The 21,808-nt window shown below is 33.5% G+C and overlaps 6 protein-coding genes, 1 non-coding gene and 1 pseudogene across 11 annotated transcripts; 5 read left to right on the top strand and 3 right to left on the bottom strand.

Annotated features, from left to right (window-relative positions):
* Nucleotides 1-679: 679 nt before the first annotated feature.
* LOC105459516 (ubiquitin carboxyl-terminal hydrolase 14) lies at nt 680-3,507 on the bottom strand. The gene is made up of 6 exons (XM_011705626.1): nt 3,184-3,507; nt 2,526-2,704; nt 1,975-2,436; nt 1,608-1,877; nt 1,214-1,502; nt 680-1,119 (listed from the first exon to the last, which is right to left on the bottom strand). Exons 1-6 carry the CDS (start codon nt 3,197-3,199, stop codon nt 830-832), a joined length of 1,506 nt encoding a protein of 501 aa, XP_011703928.1. The 5' UTR covers nt 3,200-3,507; the 3' UTR covers nt 680-829.
* Nucleotides 3,508-4,321: 814 nt separating this feature from the next.
* Nucleotides 4,322-6,742, bottom strand: LOC105459515 (guanine nucleotide-binding protein subunit beta-2). 4 transcript variants are annotated; one of them, XM_011705625.1, is made up of 6 exons: nt 6,380-6,742; nt 5,893-6,031; nt 5,669-5,805; nt 5,477-5,595; nt 5,001-5,358; nt 4,322-4,837 (listed from the first exon to the last, which is right to left on the bottom strand). In XM_011705625.1, exons 2-6 carry the CDS (start codon nt 5,996-5,998, stop codon nt 4,508-4,510), a joined length of 1,050 nt encoding a protein of 349 aa, XP_011703927.1. In that variant the 5' UTR covers nt 5,999-6,031; nt 6,380-6,742; the 3' UTR covers nt 4,322-4,507. The 4 variants fall into 4 exon arrangements, with proteins under 4 accessions (XP_011703927.1, XP_011703925.1, XP_011703926.1 ...); XM_011705623.1 differs by having other exon boundaries at nt 5,893-6,079; nt 6,380-6,741; XM_011705624.1 differs by having other exon boundaries at nt 5,893-6,079; nt 6,545-6,741.
* An 816-nt stretch (nt 6,743-7,558) lies between these two features.
* On the top strand, nt 7,559-10,848 carry LOC105459514 (ATP synthase subunit alpha, mitochondrial). Its single transcript, XM_011705621.1, has 8 exons — nt 7,559-7,741; nt 8,096-8,209; nt 8,380-8,729; nt 8,952-9,308; nt 9,523-9,904; nt 10,000-10,144; nt 10,233-10,350; nt 10,453-10,848. The coding sequence occupies exons 1-8, from the start codon at nt 7,676-7,678 to the stop codon at nt 10,565-10,567; spliced, it is 1,647 nt and encodes a 548-aa protein (XP_011703923.1). The 5' UTR covers nt 7,559-7,675; the 3' UTR covers nt 10,568-10,848.
* A 361-nt stretch (nt 10,849-11,209) lies between these two features.
* On the bottom strand, nt 11,210-12,647 carry LOC105459513 (calcineurin B homologous protein 1). The gene is made up of 4 exons (XM_011705620.1): nt 12,262-12,647; nt 11,840-12,103; nt 11,639-11,732; nt 11,210-11,519 (listed from the first exon to the last, which is right to left on the bottom strand). The coding sequence occupies exons 1-4, from the start codon at nt 12,326-12,328 to the stop codon at nt 11,375-11,377; spliced, it is 570 nt and encodes a 189-aa protein (XP_011703922.1). The 5' UTR covers nt 12,329-12,647; the 3' UTR covers nt 11,210-11,374.
* Nucleotides 12,648-12,801: 154 nt separating this feature from the next.
* Nucleotides 12,802-17,001, top strand: LOC105459512 (nuclear receptor coactivator 5). Of its 2 annotated transcripts, XM_011705619.1 has the most exons (8): nt 12,802-12,945; nt 13,210-13,445; nt 13,635-13,906; nt 14,042-14,439; nt 14,580-14,663; nt 14,744-14,943; nt 15,026-15,460; nt 15,827-17,001. In XM_011705619.1, exons 2-8 carry the CDS (start codon nt 13,211-13,213, stop codon nt 16,033-16,035), a joined length of 1,833 nt encoding a protein of 610 aa, XP_011703921.1. In that variant the 5' UTR covers nt 12,802-12,945; nt 13,210; the 3' UTR covers nt 16,036-17,001. The 2 variants fall into 2 exon arrangements, with proteins under 2 accessions (XP_011703921.1, XP_011703919.1); XM_011705617.1 differs by having other exon boundaries at nt 13,635-14,439.
* A 658-nt stretch (nt 17,002-17,659) lies between these two features.
* LOC105459511 (THUMP domain-containing protein 1 homolog) lies at nt 17,660-19,434 on the top strand. The gene is made up of 5 exons (XM_011705616.1): nt 17,660-18,051; nt 18,154-18,312; nt 18,412-18,656; nt 18,739-18,958; nt 19,140-19,434. Exons 1-5 carry the CDS (start codon nt 17,845-17,847, stop codon nt 19,281-19,283), a joined length of 975 nt encoding a protein of 324 aa, XP_011703918.1. The 5' UTR covers nt 17,660-17,844; the 3' UTR covers nt 19,284-19,434.
* Nucleotides 19,435-19,645: 211 nt separating this feature from the next.
* Trnaq-cug lies at nt 19,646-19,717 on the top strand. Its single transcript has one exon. It is a non-coding gene; the product is annotated as a tRNA-Gln (tRNA).
* Nucleotides 19,718-19,904: 187 nt separating this feature from the next.
* LOC105459510 lies at nt 19,905-21,780 on the top strand (annotated as a pseudogene).
* The last annotated feature ends 28 nt before the right edge of the window (nt 21,781-21,808 follow it).

Below are 21,808 nucleotides of genomic sequence, written 5' to 3'. Positions count from 1 at the left end.
AAGTGAGATTCGAATCTCCGCTAAATTCATATTTTAGAGAGGAGCAGTATAGCGCTCGCGCATTTGAATTTTGATTTTTAAACCCCACTTGGCGAAGATTCGAACCACTAAAAATATTAGGGTTCCCAATAACCCATAAATTCAATAACCAATAAAGTCTATTCAAAATTGAATGCGTTCCATATTAACTCATTAAAAATAATCCCAACTTTATTGTAATAATGTGATAAAAAAAGGTTGAATTTGACAAAAAAAATTGTTTTATGATAAAGAAATAGTTCGTTTGTAGCAATTATTAAGATTTAAAAAGAGCATTCTGTGTCTCATTATACTTTCCATTAAAATGTACAGCTCTAAGTTGCGTAGTATTATTTATCATTTACGTAAATCTTGAATGTAAAATAAAACTTTACACAGCAGTATACATATAATAAAGGGACAATAAGCGATAATGCTTCTTTCGTATTGTCTGTGTACTTGGATTATGTATATAATTATAGTCTACGTATATACTTCTGTCGACGGCGTATTGACATTCATTGTTTACTTTATATATAAATGGAAATTAGGAATTAATTTATAACTAATTTACTCGTCCCTTTTTGTCTCACATTTCGCTAAAAAATTACTGTAGGTAGCAAGTTATTTTCCGTATATGACGAAATTATCATTCCAAATATTGTATGTGTGTAGTAGGTGATATTTAATAATGTTTTTTTAATGACACTGTTATATTAAATTGGTACAAGAACAAACGAATATTTGTATGGAGCTAGCAACCCAAGCAATTTCTTGTCTAGCATAATTTAAAGCAATTATAATTTATCAGTTAAGCTTCAGTATTGTTTGTGTCGACCGGATTATCTTTCGTATCCTTCACTTCCACTTCCAAAATTCTAGGGCCATACAGAAGAACGTATGCGCAATGCCAGTCACCTCCGCCGCTGAGCTTTAAAACTTCTTCGCTGGTAACGGCTGTAACAACATCATCGTCGCACTTCATCCACGTATCACCCTTTTGTCGAATCCAACCGACGTAATGACCGCTGCTGCTGGAACGTCCTCGGTGCGTCAGAACCGCTTGCAATTTGTAATAGCCGCTGTTATTTGATCCCAAATCTAGAATATGCGTAATACATTAAGTTCAACAATTTTATATTAAATTTTTGCAGCACGGGGATAATTATTAAATAATTTTTTAAAATTCTCTTACCATCCTTAAACCAAAATGGTTCTTTTCTCATTTCTTTCTTGGCGCTGTCTCCCTTATCTGTAGCTTTTGCGTCACAAGACTCCTCTACCAAGGTATCTTCATATTCTTTGAATTTTTCACGCATTGGTACAAGCTTGTTTTGAAGTTCAGGACTACATAACTCAAAAGCATCGAAATCCAAGGGAAATTTAACGTCTTTCAAGATTTTTGCATTAATCGCTTCTTTCTCCTTGTAATAAAACCGTACAAATTGTATGGTTAAATATGCTGGTAGCCTGCTAATTTTTGACTGGAAAAAAGAGTGCGCATTAGTATACATGTAATAAAGTACATATAAAGCATACATCTTTCTTGTCGCGCGCACGCATACACACGTCAAAATTGAAAAATTTACCGTTTTCGTGTAAGTAGCATTTCTTCCGAGTGTTGGAGACATTTTTGTTATTTGCTCTTGCATTTTGTTCCTGAGCCCAAAATACATATGCTTAACATCGGTCGAAATAAAACAACTCAGTTGTAAGAATTCTTCTTTTCCAGTAGTCGCTGGTTCATCCTCGGATTCAATGCACTTTAATTCATAATCAAATATACCGCCAAAATATTGTTCAATAAATGATCTTGATTTAGAAGCTTTACTATCATCTTCCGATGCATCTGAATTGTTCTATAAATATACAATGATTTCAATGCGATACTTTTATAATTACAAATAAGATAATTTAAAGATTTAAAAAGTTGCTGGAACATATCGTATGTTTAACCTTTGCAGGTAACTTTTGTTGCAACATCCTAATTAATTCTGTCCAACATTCATTCGCATCCTGTTGCTGAAATATTCCCTGCTCGGTTTTTTCCGCGAATCTTGGAAATGCTAAATGTAGCATTTGCAGCAAAACAAGTGGCGCTTTAGCTGTTCCCTTGTCCATATTGTCATAGAGGTCCCTCAGTGATGCAGTTATACTTTGCGCAGTTATCGATAAGCTTGCACCTGTAGTCCAACCGCCTGAGAAAATCTTCAAGGCTTCTCGTAACTCCGGAACAGTTTTTAAACATTGTACCGTAGCATTTAAATAACACGTATTGCCAAGATTAAGTAAGCCGGATGGTAAATCTAAGGCGGTAGCCAATTCAGCCTCATTCATATCTTCCAAGAACACTGGTTTCTCTGTTGGTTCTGTAGGTACGTCTTCCTCCTTCGAACCCATCATAAGTATTGTGACACCCTAATACAATTCAATAATCAATTGCAAAACTTTTAAACATATATTAAGTCAGCCAAGCTTGCTAGAATAATTATTTATGTTATTGTTACATCTTTAAGCTTTAGATTGCCCCAATCGTCATCTTTGAGTGTCGTTCCTTTCAGCATAACTTTTTGCCTCTCTGGCTGAACTCCAGTCAAGGCGAAGAGCTGTGCCTTAAATAATATTGGATCTTCCTCAGTATTAACTTCCACATTAGAAAAGAGTTCTTTGCCCCATTTCACTTTAACTGAAACATATTAATAATCAATGAGTGAAAAATGAATAAGCAAACAAATTACAGAAATATGACAAATTAGATAAATACAGGAAATATCAAAATATAATTTTTTTTTAATTAAATAATTTATAAATATAAAAATTTGACGACAAATGACAATATAAGTAACATCGTGTATAAAGTAAAATTAATACATAGATTATCAGACACAGAGAGTCTAGATTTAAATTACGTTAAACAGTTATAAGTTACTCAGTACACAAATTAAGGATTAGATTTGTTAAGACTGTTTTGTCAAATACAACTACGTATATGTTTCAAGATTACATTCTCTAACAATTTTTGTAATTAAATTAAATTTACTTATTTTTAATATTAACATATATGGCTAAAAAAAACTGTAATACTGCCTACTTTTTTGATTATTGAATATATATGTGAATGTATAAGCTTTTAGGTTAGAAACACCAAGATAGTCGAATACATACTGGTATACTGAGGCATATTTATTCCCCGTAACTGCGACTTTTGAATACGTTATATTTATACAATATTAAATTAATGTCAGATTTTCTTTTTTAATAACGATTTAATAATTGCAAAGTGCTAAATCAGGTTCGCGGCACTTATGTGTGTACACGAAACATGTGTTACCACGAAGAATTTACTGAAATTTGCCACAACAATAGATAGGTGGCCAGCTGTTCGAGATCACTTCGGTACAGCACTTAAAATAAAAGTGATATATAATTAGGTATTAAAAAGCTTTAAATCAGAATAAATGAAAGGAACCAGAAGAAAATTCAACTACAAAAAATTATGAATAATTATATATATATATATATATATATATATATATATATATATAGTATATACACAATATAGAACTTTGCACTTTGAACTATTAGTATAATTTCTCCTATGGACAAATTATTAGCTTTTGCACTCAGAACGTTTAGCCAATTACATCTTACTAGTTTTGTTAATTCTGAAAAAGTATAAGTGACTGATTGCTCGACCGCATAAAGAATGCATTACTCTCGTAGTCACTTAATATATTACACACATATAAATGCTGTGATTACTATTGATATTATTTTTCTAATACCATTTTCTGTATCTCTCTTTTCAATTTTTTCTCCTTTTTTCTTTCTGTTATCTGAATATATGTTACTTAATTATTTTTAGGTGTAAAAATATAACATTAATAATACAGATCTATTATTATATACACAGTATATTCAATAATTTTTATGACATGCATTTGATAAACTAAGGATATACAAACTCTAGTCTAGTTGATACATTTTTATAGAAAACTAATACAGTAAGCAAAATAAATAATGATCATAAGATTTGAATTTCTGATACTTTATTTTTTGTGGCATACATATTGTGGCTTCGCTAAGAATTATATATATATATATTCACTAAAATTTAATTTATAATCTGTAAATTAGGACCAGCCTAATATATATGTATATATATTGCATATAATATATATACACATACTACATACATATATGTATATATATTATGCAACTTCATTAATATTATATCACATTACTGTATAAGTTATATTACACATGATGGATTAATAATTTGCATGGCAAAGCATGCTCGCTATTGAATGCACAACAATTTAATGCACCATATACATTTTGATATTATGAAAACATGAATTACAAAAAGTACTCGAGAAGGCGAGAGAGTTTCTAAATAAATATAGGATAAAATAATAAATATTACAATTACGTGCTGTCTAACAAGAGTTATCTCAACATGTTTAAGATAGTAATAGTTATCGTGAAGCTAAGCCCAAACTCGTAAAGTCGCGTCCCAACTTCCGGTAGACAGGGCAGTACCATCCGGGGAAACCCTTAGGCACGAAACTCGGTTTTCATGCCCGTATAACAGTGCCACTCGTTGGCATTTTAAAGTATCCCATACATTCACCGTGTAATCATTATATCCAGCAAAGAGCAAGCGTCCGCTTATACTAAGATCAACCGCGTTTGCTCCGAATATTATACTTTCTTTTGCGTAAACTGCAACTTCTCTGTCAGCACGCAGGTCGAACAAGCGACAAGTAGCATCGTCTGAACCTGTTGCTACCGCATCGCCGCCTGGATGAAATCTTACCTGTGTGCATATCACAAATATATATATATACATATATATATAATAACATATTAAATATTGCATACCAATAAGAGAAATATATTAATTAGTAATATAATAACTTTTAAATCACCAAAATTACAACGCAGTTTGAAAAAATATATAATTTAAATATATTACATACTGAATTAATGTCGGATTGATGCCCCTCAAAATTTTGCACGCACTGGCCACTGCGCATATCCCAAATCAAGACCAGCTTGTCACATCCACCGGACACAAATGTGTTCCCAGTTTCACTTGGTGCTAGATCGATAGACATAACGTCACTGGAGTGTCCTTGAAAACTTTGTAATAGCTGTCCGCTCTCTACGTCCCACAAACCGCATGTGCTGTCTCCGCTGCCTGTTAAAATCTGCTGATCGCTGTTGGGAAACGCGCAGCACGACATGTACGAAGTATGCGTCCCAACAGTCTTCTTGTGAGCCGAAACATCATCCTCCAAGCTTAATTGATATACTGTAACTTTATTATCCAGACCTCTGCAACATTTGTATAAAAGATATTATAATAGCATAAGTACTAATCTAATATAAATCTGGCATAACTCTAACATAAAATCAATGTTTCTGCTCTGATAATAAAGTTATTATAATTTACCCGCATGCAACTAAATCGCCACTAGGGCCGTAAGCACACGCCATCACCCATCTGGTTGGCATACTGACGGCATGTTCCTTATTTGTTGTAAAAGCATCCCATATAATCATTCTTCCATCCTAAAAGCCAAGTAATATGTACTACACTATACTTATGTAATATGTAAACTAAAATGCTTTGTTTAAGACTTACCTGCGAAGAAGAAACAATATGACGCTTATCGGGAGACCAGTCGGAGCATAAAACTTTAGCCTGATGCCCTTTTAGGATACGTCTAGGTTTTACATTTATACAATTGATTATTTCAAGTCTGTCTGCTACGCTGGCAACTAGAACAGAATGTAAAAGATAGGAATATAAAGGACTATAACACTGGTAAACAAAAATACTCGTAAATCAATCATTTATTCGCTTACGTGTAATATCGTTTAACTTTTGTCGTTCATCCTCCAAGCGTTTCTTTAAGCATTCTGCTTCCTTGGCCAGCTTCTCTATATGTTCCAGCTCGGTTGCAGAGTCCATATTGTCTCACTTCCTGCTGGACACTGGTGAACTCTTTGATATACGATAGAGAAATTTCACAAACAGACAGTCTTCTATACACTAAAATTTTATATATATATGTATGTCAGAGTTGTACACATATACATATATGTATCAACTCTAATACGAAATATATATGCATCTTTACGACAATTCCCTCGTCATAAGTGCCTAATTAATTTTACAATCACAGGTAATGGGCAGTTAATTGTTACTCAATTAGAATTAGAATTCGCTAAATCCAGAATCTCATTTTTGCAAGCGTGACAGGAGAACGGAGAATAATAAAATTCTGACAGACGCCGACATTTTTTCAGTTTCACGCGTCGAGGCCCATATACTTTTAATCCTCGCTCTTACTCTCGTTTATTTGTGCGTTTGTTTTCGAGGGGGACAGGACAGAGTTCTGTCCGCGGTCACACGCGCGGTAAAACGAGGATAATCGATACGACGAATCGACGCGAGACGAAATAACCAAGCGCTTGGCGCCGGTGCAATGACGCTGAATGACGCTTCTAGCCTCACTCAGCTGTGGCCTGGCTGTGGCTGGCGCTTCTCCACTTCTGCACTGCACACTCCGCTAGTCTGCCGACCGTCGATGCCGACGGCCGAGTCCGCAGTGTCCGCGCACTACTCCGCCCAACAGACCCAACACCATATCACCGTCACATATAGCCATTCCCCATACGCACATATACAGTCATAGAAAATGCAATTGGATGCTCCGATATATATCTCTCTAGATTACAACTTTAAGATGCAACTTTCAAGAAATGACATAAGCTTTTAGTATCTCCGGTATGTTTGCAATATACTTAATTAGTGAACTAACGGACTCTCGCACTTTAAAAAACAAGAATTAATATTATATATTAATTACTATTAATATTTAATAGTTATACTCAAGTACAATAGCAATAATGCTGCTATTGTACTTAAGTAACTATTAAAAATTAAACATTTTAGGGGCACTAAGTACCGCGCTCGATTCTCACTAGCCTTTTCCCCAATTCTTGTTTTTTAATATATATATACTTAATAATATTTCATAAATTCAAGTAAAGTGCAAAGAGAGATAAATAAGACACTCGATAATTACGTAAGACAAAAAAATCGGCAAAAAATAATCTTTTCTCTCTCTCTATTAGCACTTATATTAATTTTTATTAATATTAATATTCGTATGCAATTTTTTTAATTACCAGTACGTATAAAATTTCTTCGGATCCGTTTGCATACGCATTCAAATTTCCCGCTTCGTATTGCAGTAGCGTATATTGCGCAAAAGCTACAGGAACTCGCTTTTCGCTCGATTAGAATCGCATAATTTCAGCGAGAATTAATATTGAGATGCATACGAAAAATTGTAATTTTCATATTTACAATGCGCAGCGGATGAATTTGGATTGAGAAGTGCCGAAAAATTGATCGGAAACGTTCGTGTTGGACACGAGGCGAATCGATGGCCGGCGATTTCCTGCAGTGCGCATGATAGGACAGCTGGCTGGGGAAGTGGACAGGAGGAGGAGGATTGGACGAGACTCGAGAGTCAACGTCGAGTATACGGTTAATACGGCGGACGTTCTTCTGTTCTCGAGTCGATCGGTCGTCGTCTTTACGCTCTCACGTTAATTCGCATAGCCTGGCCGCCGGAAAATGGCACTCCTATCCTTACGTCTAGCCTCATCCTTGGCCAGGCATCTGCCGAATACCACGGCCCAGGTAAATTGGAGGAATCCTTCTTTCTCGTTAAATACGGCCTCTCACGGCCATCGAGTGGCCGCGTACCCGGTGGAAACGTGTCGACATTTTTCTCACTTTGTCAAAATCGCCCTGTGCTCCAGTCTTCGTCCCACTCTCGTCGTTTTCGATCGTGCAAAGACCGTAGATAGGAAATAAAGCGAGCGTTTCGATTCACAAACCGATTAATATTCGTACGAGGCCAGTGACGTTGATGATATATTGTGTTATTATGTAAAGTGTGTTAGAGCAGAGCAAGTTATGTAACAAGAATTTCGGCGGAATATTTGACTATTATTATAGGTACATGTACATGTATACTTTTTCGTGCTTCAGATCAATTGGCCTGCGATTACCATAGTTTCCCGCAAATATCATGTCTCCTGCAGCCGCCGCTCAGCAGAAATTTCTGCTATCCTGGAGGAGCGTATCCTTGGAACAGCACCAAAGGTGAGCTACAACCTCGTCAGAGAAATAAATTGTCATGTTATTTGATATCCAAATTGATATGATACACTTTTGAACATCTCTTTTTTTTTTATTAATTCTGGATACATATCTGTTTTTATAATTTAAAAAATTAATAATCTTTGAAAACATTTAAAGATGCGTGATTTTAGGTTAATCTTGAAGAAACCGGTACGGTACTCAGTATTGGAGATGGTATCGCACGTGTGTACGGATTGAAGAACATTCAAGCCGATGAGATGGTAGAGTTTAGCTCAGGCTTAAAGGGTATGGCGTTGAATTTGGAACCTGACAACGTTGGCGTTGTCGTATTTGGTAATGACAGACACATTAAGGAGGGCGATATTGTCAAACGTACTGGTGCTATTGTCGACGTTCCTGTCGGTGAACAATTATTGGGTCGTGTCGTCGACGCCTTGGGTAATCCCATTGATGGCAAGGGACCTTTAAACAACAAATTAAGATTCCGTATTGGAACTAAAGCTCCAGGCATTATCCCCAGGTAATTTATAACTACTTTTATCATATTTATAACTAATTGTAATTTTTATTGTGCGCGCGCGCGCGCGCGCGCGCGCGCGTGTGTGTGTGTGTGTGTGTGTGTGTGTGAGAGAGAGAGAGAGAGAGTTTATGCAAGAATCAATTGATATTCTTTTTTTGAAAAATTAATCTAATTGTACACTTAGCATGTATGTAACATTACATAATTCTTTTTGGATAACAGAGTATCAGTCAGAGAACCTATGCAAACTGGAATCAAAGCTGTGGACTCCTTAGTGCCTATTGGTCGTGGTCAACGTGAATTGATCATTGGCGATCGGCAAACTGGAAAAACTGCTCTTGCCATTGATACTATTATCAATCAGAAACGTTTCAATGATGGTGGGGAAGAGAAGAAGAAATTGTACTGCATTTACGTCGCTATTGGCCAGAAGAGATCTACCGTTGCGCAAATTGTAAAGCGTCTAACAGACAGCGGTGCTATCAATTACACTGTTATTGTATCCGCCACTGCCTCTGATGCAGCTCCGCTTCAATATTTGGCCCCATACTCCGGATGTGCTATGGGAGAATTCTTCAGGTGGATATATTTGTTGTTTACAAGTTTCTGTTTTCCAAAAAAAAAAACGTAACACTAAGCTATCCAAAATTTTGTTTAACACTGCTCGTATTCTCTTTTATTATCCAATTTTAATTCTAATTTTTCTATTTAAAATTTGCCTCTTAATTAAAATTTGTGCATGCTGTGTAATAATTTATTGCTACAAACTCACATAAGACTTATTATTTTACAGAGATAATGGAAAACACGCTTTAATCATTTACGACGATTTATCCAAGCAAGCCGTTGCCTATCGGCAAATGTCTTTGCTGCTTAGAAGACCACCGGGTCGTGAGGCCTATCCTGGCGATGTATTCTACCTTCATTCTCGTTTGCTTGAAAGAGCTGCTAAAATGAACGAAAATTTGGGCGGTGGATCATTGACCGCTTTACCTGTCATCGAAACACAAGCCGGCGATGTGTCCGCTTACATCCCTACCAATGTCATTTCTATTACTGACGGTCAAATCTTTTTGGAAACCGAATTGTTCTACAAAGGTATCCGACCTGCTATCAATGTCGGTTTGTCTGTATCACGTGTCGGATCTGCTGCTCAAACCAAGGCTATGAAGCAGGTATTGTAAATCTTTCAATATATCCAATTAATACCAAAAAATTATGTGACATCAATATAAAATACTAATATTTATGATTATACTTGATTGCACAGGTTGCCGGTTCTATGAAATTGGAATTGGCTCAATATCGTGAAGTTGCGGCTTTCGCGCAGTTCGGTTCGGATTTGGACGCTGCAACTCAGCAATTGTTGAACCGTGGCGTGAGGTTAACAGAACTACTCAAACAGGGACAATATGGTAAAATTACTATTTTAATTTTAACAATATTAGCAATATGTAAATCGATTTACATATTGTTTTATATTTGATATGTTTCTGTTTTTAGTACCCATGGCTATTGAGGAGCAGGTAGCAGTTATATATTGCGGCGTACGTGGTTATCTTGACAAAATGGATCCTACAAAGATCACTGTCTTTGAAAAAGAATTCCTTGCACACATCAGGTACATGTTAAATATGATTTATATAATATTGTGATTTTTATATGTTTTATAAACATGTATTAAATATACATGTGCTTTGTTACATATTATTTTTTTTCTTAGGTCTACTCAAAAAGATCTTCTTGCTACCATCGCGAAAGAAAATGTAATTAGTGAAGCGTCAGATGCGAAATTGAAGAAAATAGTTACCGATTTCCTCTCATCCTTCTCAGCGTAAGGCGCGATCATCGAATTGTCATTTTAATGCGAGTCAACTTAGATAAAACCGAGGAACATACAATGTTCTTAAAGATTTTTCTGCTGCTGACGTGCGTTAATGTACCGATATTACGCAATACTATACAAATGTTATTATTATAATGTAATTATGTATAATATCTGTACATTAAAGATATTGCAGCAATTCCACATATGACCTGTAAACTCGATAGCCATCTACAATTATATTGATACGAAAAATTGGTCTTTAATAAAAATAAAAATACTCTGTTTTAGATATATATTCTTCCCGATATAAATTTCAATAATAGTACAAAGTAATCTTAGCACAAACTTTAAAAGAGAAATATTTACAAAGATATATTTTTCAAAATAATTTTTACTTGCTTTTAATACTAAAAATACATTTTTTCATATTTTTGCGTACAAGATCAATTGAATTAAAATTAGTCTATTCTAATCCCTTACTCATATATAAATATATATATTTTTTTTAATTCGCAGGAAATTATATATACACGCGTGTGTGACACAACACACATTCATTTTCAGTTATTTTTCAACCTTTATAATTCTTGCAAAATCCAAGATTTATTTTATACATATTTTATATAAATCTTGGAATTTCAATTGCAAATAGTTTTCTTGTTTACTGTTATGATTTATTATCTGTTATACTTATTTATGATTACTTATGGATGTCTGTATATTGCACAATCTTGTAATTATAAAAATTTATAACACAATTACCTAACAAACCTACTTATAAATTCTATATTATATTTTATATAAACCAACAATCAATTTAACTGAGAAATCTTATGGACATTTTCTGCTCAACGTCCGAACGTTCTAGTGCCTTACAAAATTCTTCAAACGATATCATACCATCACCATTTTCATCAGCCTCGACTATGGTCCGTTCTGCAATACTGGTTAGCTGTTCTTCGCTAAAATAAATGTTTATTAAATTGTCAAATTTATATCTGTTTTGTCCAATTGTAGAAATGCATGCAGAGGATATCACAATTATAAATGGGTTAACAATTAAAAAAAAAAGAATTCTTACCTGATGTTTGCTCCAACCATCATATGCAAAATAGCAAGTAGTTCATCCTTTGATATCAAATCATCATTGTCCAAATCATACATTTTAAATGCAACTGAAAGAAACGTGTAATAAAATTTTTAATCCGTCTCACAAATTTCATGAGAATCTTGATTTTAATGTATCATCACACGTGCTATCTTAATACCCAGTAATATTTACATCTCAATTTTTGTTGCCTAGAATTCAATCGATTGGGGCTGTTCTTCTTGATAGGCCTAAAATGGGCCAAGACCTGCATGAACTGCAGAAAATTCACCCTGTCGTTTCCGCTTTCTTCAAAGAAAGCGTTTACTATCCGTTCGCCAAGAGGATTTATCGCCAATTCTGGAATCCTGAGAAAATCTTCTCGGCTGAGCGTCCCGCAATCTCCACGGTCCAGACTCGTAAAGCGGCTGTATAAACGTTCGATTTGATTTGGCGTAACTGTAACAGAGAGTTAGACCGGAGCGCTAATACTACATACTAATATTTACATTCGTCTCGTTAGAAATTGCTTAAACAGGCCGCGCGATTCGCCGAAATAAATTGATACGGACTAAATTAATTCGTATATGGAGTGAATAGACAATATGGATACTTGCAGCCAGTAGCATTCTGTATCTGCGCTATTTCATCCTCGCGCAAAAGAAGACTCGACCTGTTACCCATTCTTGATGACAATTGAAATTAAATTCGGGTTTGTCTCAGATGGAACAACACCTCCAAATACTTGTAAAAATAATTTACTGCGGACAGAAAAATGCAGGTGCAAAAAATGCGCGTCGATCGATCATATGATCCGTGACCACTGATGACGACGGATCGCGAATGATTGGACGATAGACTTTGAACCTCCGCGACTTATCGAAACTCGTCTCGCGTTCGAAAAAGCGAAGAAATTTCACGGTCATGTATATGACTCGGCAAGGGGTGGAAAATAATTGATATAACCTAATATAACTAAACTGTCAAATTGATATAACCTAACCTAACCCATGCGCGAAATATATCCTGGACAAAGCTCTCTGACGCCTGTCATTGGCCAGAGCGCGTCTAGTTTCCAAGTGCCAACCACTGCCCTCTCCCTCTGCTACAGCCCTAAATAATGAATAAGTTTCTTTTGTTTTGTAGCCAACAGTTGGCATCGCTGATTCGTATTGGCAAGATGTCTCTGTTGTGAGTCGCGACTCGCGCAACGATATTTTCTTTCCAAAACATACAAACAGCGATTGACGAAGATTCTTGGATTTTTATGGTGATCGAGTTCCGTGAGAAAGCCATCCGAAGTAAGTTTCAACAGTGGTCCACAAGTTCTCGTCGCAGTGGCTTTTTATATTAATTCAATGAGCGTTCAGAACTCGCTTAGTCAGTTTAATGTCAGATGTTACATATAATTTTATGTATTTTGACGTGGTATTAAATGATATTTGACGTTACAGCGATCGACGAGTTGTAATTTCGCATGCTGCGTTTGCCTCGATTCTTACTTGATAATCTGTGGATGATCTATGAACTCTACAATAGTGTTTTTTTTCCTTGTGTAAAATCAGGATGAGCGCTAGGCTTCTGAAAGATCCTGCCACCGCGTCCAGCCGTATATTTGTTGGTCATTTACAAACTGACGATGTTACAAAGCTAGAGCTGGAGGAACATTTCGCCAAGTACGGCACTGTCATAGCGTCAATAATAAACAGAGGCTTTGGATTTGTACAGTTCGAAGAGGAGCAGTCAGCGCAGAAGGCTATTCAAAATGAAGACGGTGCAATGTTTAAAGGCAGACGTATAGGTACATTATAGAGATGCAAATGAGCATACTTAATTATGATACTTTTCCTGACATCATTATCCTTTGATTAAGAGTCTCTTTATTTCTCTCTTTCCAAATAATCGTTGTTCTTTATTTTGGAAAAATGTATTAAGGACATATAAAGCGATCATTCAAGCTTTATACTTTTTTTCCAATTCTAATTTGTAGATGTCAGACCGGCGAAGAAAGATAACCAATCTGGTGGTAGTGGAAATGCCGGGAATTCAAATGCAAAACAAATGGGTGGATCAAATAACCAATTTAATCCCATGAATAATCAATTCAATAATTCAAATGAATCATTTGGTATGAATAAACCAAATTATACTGGTGCAATAAATCAGAACTTTGGGAATGACAATACCTTTGGCAACAACCAAAAAGATTTGAACGCTCAATCTAGAAGCGGTGGAAATAATCACTTTGATGATGGAAATCAGGTTGGAAATAATGATAATGATCAATTTAATGGAAAACTTAATAATAATAATGGAAATGATCATTTTAATAATCCCACGCAAAATCGTGGAAATAATCAATTTAATATGAATAATCCAAATCGTGGAAATGATCAGTTTGTTACCAGCGGCAATCAAAACAGAGGCACTAACAATCAATTTGGAAATAACCAAATGGGAAATCAGAACAGGCCTGGAGGAATCCCAAATCGAAATCAAATTAATCCGGGTAATAACCAAAACCAAAATGCCAGTGGTGTGGGCCTTGGCGGCAGAGCTCGTGGGACGAGAGGTGGAAAGAACAGAAATAAAAATAATCAGAACAATCCCAACAATCCGAACATAAATAATTTCAGAGATCGAAGTCCAATTAATAGGAATAATCGGATGGAAGATCTCAAACAAGGAGATAGATTACGTAACAACAATTTTGCTAGAGATTCATTCAATGACAGTGGAAATCGTTACGATGAATTCAAGGCGTCTGGAACTCGAGAGGCAAATGCGAATTTTGGGTAAAACAGTTATTTTTGTAATAATTAATAAATAATTAACAAATTTCATTTTTTTAAGTAAACAGCGGCGATTCTAATAAGATTTTATCGAGATGTGATTATCAGTTAATTAAACAATAAAGCATTTGTTTGTTGTACAGGAACACAAGTGGATCATCTGATTATCTTGCCATTGCAGCTGAGAAGAATGACTGTGAAATTATTGTCGTTAATAAAGCGTTGACGTGAGATATCTATTATAAGATTACAGTTTGACTGAGTCATATTTGAATTTTGTATAACATATTGTTTATTAAATATGCAGGAAATATGCAGAAGAAATCGAATTACGTTTGAAGCAAATCGGTTTAATGGTAGATTTGCTGTTTCCGAATGAAGATGTTCCTCTGAGTCGTGTTTTGGGAAATATAGCGAGTCGAGGTTGTCTGTACGCCGTAGTCGTTACGCCTATCAACCACGAGCATCATTCCTTAACACTGAATATTCTACACGGCTCGCCACAAGGTAGTTTCAATAATTAAAAAATTAATTGAGTTGATCTGCATAATGATATTAATTCATTATATTTATTGTTGTATTGACACAGTTGAAGAACACAGAAACATGCCCGTTGAAGATGCTATAAATTTCATTTCTCGAGATTTTACGAATTATAAAGCTGGTGGCCGTTCAGTCCCTTTGAACACACCTCTTGCAAACGAACGTCATCCGGATGCTATACAGGTTCTTCTCAATATGCTGGCCGATAATCATCAGCTCACAGTTCTGCAATACGATCGTGTCATAAAGTATCTCGATATGAAACGCGAAGAGCAAGTGCAAGTTGAATTGGGCGACGCGAAAGATTTACCGATAAAAACCTCGCTCGCGCCAGTCAACGATCCGAAACAGGCCGAATTACAAACGAGAATACTAAATATTCTAAATAATAGTAAAAGTGCACCGCCTGTGGTAGAGCCAAGTCCGGTACCACCACCGACTTCAGCACCAACTCCTGTACCACCAGCTAATTGGGGAACAGGTAAAAATTACAACTTGTGTAATTGACAAGAAATTGACAGAATATAAACTATATGCTCTTGATCAAATTAATATTATAATGTGACATATCTATATGTACGAAAATCTTTGAATTTAAATTTTTTTTAAAACTGCGAATTAAAATCTTGGCCTTAAAATGTTATGGCATAAGTACAAATTTGCGGTATCAACCAAGAAATCTTATTTGCAATTTAATTTGAATATATCAAGTATAGTTTTTTGCTTAAAATAGCGAAAATAAACTTTGGAAATGTACTTATTTACCAATTACATGTAGTAGTTTGTAGTATTTGCGTAGCGCATGAAACTATAAATTTTATAAATGTTTATTGTATTATGTCGATAGCATCAAATGCAGTCACATCGTCCACGACAACCTCGTCTACAGGAGTTTCGCCATCGCCTCTCCTAAATGATCCGACAGTTCAGAAAGCTCTTGACAGTCTTTTGCAAGGTAATCTGTTAAAAAACATCGGCGATCAACAACAACCGCCACCTGCGGCAACAACTGGAGCACCATTATTCGCTGCTTTCTCCAATATCGGTAGATTTTAACCACCACATGAATGTTATTACACGATCTTATAAATTTTAGAATTTTACTTTTCTGATTTTATTCCGTACTAAATATACAATCGCGAAAACGCAGTCAACAATAAGAAGACGTAGAAGCGACATTGCAAACGTAATAAATATTTTAGTACATTGTATATTAATCATGTAAAATGATAAATTCGAGATAAGTTTACAATAATTCTCTAAATTGCACAATTATATAATTCAGATATTCGCATAATTATTGTTACTGCCTATGTGTATGGTATACATCGTTGATAACATACTTCTCTAAATAGCTATGTATTTAAACTGCTTTAATAAACATTATATATTAATTTATCAGAGATATTTTATACGTACTTCATACGTATATTTTGCCATTTTGCCATTGCGCACAAATGCATGGATACGTGGTTAGGCAATGTACACGTGCACACATCTAAAATACTTTCAAAACAGAAATTTCTTATGTTTCACAATCATTATCATTATATATAAATATGTAAAAATCATTTTATATAACTTGAAAAGGTAATTATGAATGTTAGGCAAATATTCAATATAATTAAAGATAATCCCTCTTTTTATTGTATGAAAATCATTTTAATCTTCATGTTCCTATTTTATTAATTATAGCGTATTCTAATGTTATCCACAATAATTGTTTGTCCGATAAAAAATTACAATATAATATTGTAAGTATTTAGGTAGATTATTAGTAACCAATGTTTAATGTATTTAAAAATTTTTTTTAATTATTAAAAGTTACATAAGTTTATATAAATTTTTTAAGTGAAATTAATAATATATTTAAGTAAACATAATTGGTAGATATATTTTAGCTTTGTCAATATTGGCTATAGTGCGTAAATTTATATCTGAAGCAAAAAGGTGTAAATTTTATTAGCTATTAATGTGCTTCAATTATGTAATATGTCTAAAATATATTGTGTCTAAAAAAAATCATCGTAATTGTATCGCGTTATACAATGAATTTTCTAGTTTTTTTATTGTGTTTTTTTATGTAATACACAAATATATTTAAAATTTATTTAACATCACGATACAATAATGTATACAAAATTTATGTTATACACATACATTTATGATATACATCATAAATTTTATATTATATTAAATTAAATTTTATATGTACATACTTTATATTGTGTCTATAGGTTAAAATTATAATTTTGTCGTATAATTTAGATATGTGTACTCGACTTCTTTATATTCTTGATTTTAATTGTCGTACGTGACCACTTTCCGGATATCGCGGCAACTTTCGCGATATCCGGAAAGTGGTCGCATATATTAATTACGACGATACTTTGTATATGATAGCATCTTTCACATATAACATTTAATATGTACTTGTATTAAAATCTTTAATTTAAAAAATATATATAATTTATGTAATATAAAGTTTTGCGAGAAATAAAAAAAAAAGAAAGAAAGATGCATATACATATAAGACACGATTAGCACGGACACGAACCACGTTCTAATGCTATGATTTGATCGACAATGGTATAAGATAGACGTGGTACGTAGTTCCTTTTTTGAAAACGTGGACGTGGGGCGCTAGTGTACGGAGGAGAATCGTCGGTCCATCCAAAAAGCCAGCGTGGCCTCTCTCACGCTTCTCTCTGCTTACGTCTATATTGTTATTACCGCAGTCCTCCAGTTGATTTGATACGAAAAAAATAATAAGTAAAGAGATAGGTATTATTGTTGTCGTTAAACGGATTTTTTTTTGTCTTAAGACGGAAATTAAAGAATTGGGGGAAAAGAATAAATAAATAAATGGAGACGCGTAGTGCAATAAATACACGAAAAAGGAATAGCAAATATGTCGTGAATCGTAATGATTGTAAAAAACGTAAACAATTTGTGTTGGAACCTGGTATGACGGGATTTTTATGCACGTGCAACTTTCACGAGAGAGGCTGCGTTACTGATGCTTACAGATTACTAAATTTATTTGCGGATGAGAAATCAGATATGAATAAGGTACATGTGCTTAGATACGCGCGGAAAGAAGTGTAAAGATATTTGCAAGCATTTACTATTTATTACAAATATATATATATTTTTTTTATTTTTCAATTTAAGGAATTCGGGACGTCGAGTACATCAAACACATTTACCAAAAAGGAAACTGATAAATCTTTAGAAGATGATGAAGATGAAGATATATCAACTGCTTTAGAGAAAGAAATTAATGAACTCCGAACGGAACGCGAGATGCCATTGCCTTCTCGAAAATTTCAAGTATATTTATGTCATATATTGGCTAACAACACATTGTATTAATGAAATTATTTCCTTTGCAATAACATTTGCAATTATCAATATCACTGTTTCCCACAGGTAGTAGATACAGGTGTAAAAAATATGATTTTCATAACTAGTACCTTACCAAATCCATTAGAGTTGGTTACCAAAATTGTCTCCAAGCTAGACGCGACCAAAGAGCAATGTACTAGGTATCTGTTAAGGCTCCTTCCCATTGAAGTTGTATGCAAAGCATATATGGACAACATAAAGACGAAAGCGAGTGAGTTATTTGAAAAGTATTTTGCTCAGGAGCCCAAGACATTCAGCATTGTGTTTAAGTAAGTCAACAGATAGTGTTTTGCATGATCAAGGCATTGATATGATCCTGATATTTTATTTAGAAAGTTAATAATGTTCCAGTCGTCGCAGTAATAACAGCATTAAAAGGGATGAAATTATTGAAGATTTGGCAGAAATAATATTGAAGAAAAATCCTGGTAATAAAGCAGATTTGAAAAATCCAGACATAGCTGTGATTGTTGAAGTGATACGTGGGATTTGCTTACTATCTATTGCTCCTAATTATTATAAATTTAAGAAATACAATCTTCTCGAAATATGCAACAGTACAAAAAATAAAGTAAGATTATTTTTTATAAAATTTACACAAACTTATATCTATGAAAAATTATTGATTTATATGTACATAAGATTTATTATACATGTAAAGATTATTGTTTATTGTTATTTTCTATATTAAAGAGTTTTGATAAATCTTTAATATTTCGAAAATAGTGTATAAATTAAAAAAATGTTTATAGGCAACTCCTAAGGAAGAAGTAGCAGAGTTAACAAATGAAAAAAATCCTGAAGAAAATATTGATACAACAGAAAAGCAAGAAAATTATACTAGTGATAATAAAAATTTAGATGTACAAATTGAAGAAAAAGAACAAGTCAACTAAGCCCACCTCTTCAGATAGATTTGTTTGTGAATATACATAGTGCATAACTATTTTATATTTTATAAAGATACATGAACTGTAAATAAATGTCATGCATATGATGTGAAATAATTTTTATGTTTTTATCAATACAGCTCTATTAAAATCGTTAGCAACTTAATATTAATTTATTATTTTATGAAAAATATGTGCAAAAAATTCTATTTTAATATAAAAATTATGTAATTGTTTGGAAAATATTTTATTATAAAATGTTGAATAAAAAATTTATTTTAATTATAAAAAAATAAAGTTCATATATTTTTATAAATATATATTGTTGAATTTACAGTAATAACGAGCATAAAAACTTTTTAGATCAAGGTCCCATGGTGTAATGGTTAGCACTCTGGACTCTGAATCCAGCGATCCGAGTTCAAATCTCGGTGGGACCTGTTCTTCTTTTTTTTTTATAACCATGTATAATTTTCAACTTTTCGTAAATATTGAAAAGTGGCTATATATTATCATATTTAACATTCATATATTTTTAATTCAACTAAACTAGTAAATTAAAAACAGAAGAGAGGAGGCAATTTTTTTCAGCTTTCAGTTAAGTTGCCTCCACTGTTTTGAAATTAAGTACTTCCGTTTTGCTTTATACTTATCGCATCGTATCTAGATATTCGTGTATCGTGACTGTTAGCCAAACAATTTAAACCTTTCGTTTTAGTTTCATGGGAAAGATTAATCTTTTATATATATAAAATATTTTTTATATTTTTATGAAACTATGACACACAACTTTGAGTCATGCGTGAATATTTAAATACAATACGCATTTTAATTAGAGGTTAGATATTTAAATATCTAACCTCAGAGCATACATCTCGGCAAGTGTTGACACTGTTGACATTTGTATATAAACGTGCCAAAGTCAAAGGGGAAAAAGTAAAATAAATGGTAAGATACAAAACGAATAAAATAACGGAGAACGAAACGAACAGTGAAAACTCAAAACGAGCTGTAATAATAAAAATATTCAAGTCTGGTAGAACAACGAACACAATGCAAGAACAGCCAAAGATCACTCCAAAATTAGGAACTGTTCGAAGGTAAGATTGTGTCTAACAATAAGTCGAGAAATGTGTATATATCTGTGTTGTGTGTGTACACACATATTACAATTAGATCTCGAATTAGATGAAAATTTTCAAACTGTGAAACTTATACCTTGTTTTATATAATATAGTATATATTTTTGTAGAGTTCGCAATGCAAATACGCCAGAGATTGCAGGAAATCTGTCAGATCCCTCGATCAATGTTACCAAAACCATGTCTCGTAACAGAGTAACCATGATGCCGAGTGATATTGCGCAGTTCCAGAGTAAGAGCTTTATTAAAATTTTCTTTTGAATTTTTTCGTTGACTGCTTTATTTGCTTTATTTTAATATTGTCCATGTTACTTATAGAAGTGTCAAAAAAGAAGATTGCTGGAGGCAAGCAATCAATTGTGCCTACAGCGTACAATCAATCTCAGCTGTCATTGGATGCACAAAGGAAAATAGACAGTGAGGAGTTAGAACTTGGACTTTTTTATGATGAATATTTACAAAGTATAATGATGGATCTCATAATAAAGAAAAAGGTTGAAGAGAAGAAGCGTCTAATGGTCATACAATTAGCCACCGTGGCGCAAGAGATTGATCAAGATACGCAAAAATTGATGAAAATTAAAGCAAGGGAACGTGATATAATAAATTTAAGTTTAGCACAAAAAGAGGCAGACGCTCAACTGATTGAAGTATCAAAATGCACCAGTAAGACTTAAACTAATTGAAATTATATTAAACTATTTTTTGCAGAGATTAGATTATTAAATGAAACTATTTTTTACATTTTTTTTTTTACAGAGGATGAGGCATTTAAGATTGTAAAAGATACGTTGTTCAAGTTACAATCTCTCTTGGAACCTTTGGACGTATTGCGATGTAATGGCATAATATTGCCTGAAACACAGGATGAATGGAAAGAAACTCAGGAAATATTAAATAAATGTTTAAATGCTTTAAAGAACATTATAAATTTAATTGGATCAAAAGGCGAAACATATTGTGCTGTTAATGCTGGATTGAAGAATTTTGCTGAAATATATGATGAGATAAAAAATCTTCAAAAGAAGTATGTTGTAAAAATTTTTATCTTTTTTAATTAACTTATTTTGAATTTATGCATACAATTATACTACATATTTATCTGTTTTTTTTTCCAGATTGGAAGAAGCACTGTGTATTTACAAGTATTAATGCTGAAAAATGCTTCATTTTCAATGACATGTAATGAAAGTGGATAGATAAAGATGTGTTGGAATTATTTATTGAAAAGAAATAGAATTACATACAAAATATTAAATTCAATGAATCAGAAGGCTTGTATAGGTATACTACAAAATGTATTATATGCTGTCAAAATCATAAAAGCGTTAATGTTTAATTGAATAAATATCTATTTTATATTTTTGTAGAGTGCATGCGCGCGCGGGG

The sequence above is a fragment of the Wasmannia auropunctata genome, unplaced genomic scaffold (genome assembly GCF_000956235.1).
Source record: "Wasmannia auropunctata unplaced genomic scaffold, wasmannia.A_1.0 LD334186.1, whole genome shotgun sequence".
Lineage (NCBI taxonomy): Eukaryota > Metazoa > Arthropoda > Insecta > Hymenoptera > Formicidae > Wasmannia > Wasmannia auropunctata.
Note: the sequence above shows the minus strand (reverse complement) of the source record. Positions and strands in the feature narration are given on the sequence as shown.

Excerpts from the sequence above, each read along its gene's own strand:
- LOC105459511 (XM_011705616.1), top strand. The coding sequence starts at position 17,845 with ATGGAGACGCGTAGTGCAATAAATACACGAAAAAGGAATAGCAAATAT. Across the intron at positions 18,313-18,411 it reads TGCCTTCTCGAAAATTTCAA|GTAGTAGATACAGGTGTAAA; the intron begins GTATATTTATGT and ends TGTTTCCCACAG. Across the intron at positions 18,959-19,139 it reads GCAACAGTACAAAAAATAAA|GCAACTCCTAAGGAAGAAGT; the intron begins GTAAGATTATTT and ends AAATGTTTATAG.
- LOC105459516 (XM_011705626.1), bottom strand. Across the intron at positions 1,878-1,974 it reads AACAAAAGTTACCTGCAAAG|AACAATTCAGATGCATCGGA; the intron begins GTTAAACATACG and ends GTATATTTATAG. Across the intron at positions 1,503-1,607 it reads ATGCTACTTACACGAAAACG|TCAAAAATTAGCAGGCTACC; the intron begins GTAAATTTTTCA and ends TCTTTTTTCCAG.
- LOC105459514 (XM_011705621.1), top strand. The coding sequence starts at position 7,676 with ATGGCACTCCTATCCTTACGTCTAGCCTCATCCTTGGCCAGGCATCTG. Across the intron at positions 7,742-8,095 it reads TGCCGAATACCACGGCCCAG|ATCAATTGGCCTGCGATTAC; the intron begins GTAAATTGGAGG and ends TTCGTGCTTCAG. Across the intron at positions 8,210-8,379 it reads TCCTTGGAACAGCACCAAAG|GTTAATCTTGAAGAAACCGG; the intron begins GTGAGCTACAAC and ends GCGTGATTTTAG.
- LOC105459513 (XM_011705620.1), bottom strand. The coding sequence starts at position 12,328 with ATGGGTAACAGGTCGAGTCTTCTTTTGCGCGAGGATGAAATAGCGCAG. Across the intron at positions 11,733-11,839 it reads TAGGCAACAAAAATTGAGAT|TTGCATTTAAAATGTATGAT; the intron begins GTAAATATTACT and ends CGTTTCTTTCAG. Across the intron at positions 11,520-11,638 it reads ATGGTTGGAGCAAACATCAG|CGAAGAACAGCTAACCAGTA; the intron begins GTAAGAATTCTT and ends CATTTATTTTAG.
- LOC105459512 (XM_011705617.1), top strand. The coding sequence starts at position 13,211 with ATGAGCGCTAGGCTTCTGAAAGATCCTGCCACCGCGTCCAGCCGTATA. Across the intron at positions 13,446-13,634 it reads GTTTAAAGGCAGACGTATAG|ATGTCAGACCGGCGAAGAAA; the intron begins GTACATTATAGA and ends TCTAATTTGTAG. Across the intron at positions 14,944-15,025 it reads TCTACACGGCTCGCCACAAG|TTGAAGAACACAGAAACATG; the intron begins GTAGTTTCAATA and ends GTATTGACACAG.
- LOC105459515 (XM_011705625.1), bottom strand. The coding sequence starts at position 5,998 with ATGGACTCTGCAACCGAGCTGGAACATATAGAGAAGCTGGCCAAGGAA. Across the intron at positions 5,359-5,476 it reads GGCGATTTAGTTGCATGCGG|AGGTCTGGATAATAAAGTTA; the intron begins GTAAATTATAAT and ends CAAATGTTGCAG. Across the intron at positions 4,838-5,000 it reads ATCAATCCGACATTAATTCA|GTAAGATTTCATCCAGGCGG; the intron begins GTATGTAATATA and ends ATATGCACACAG.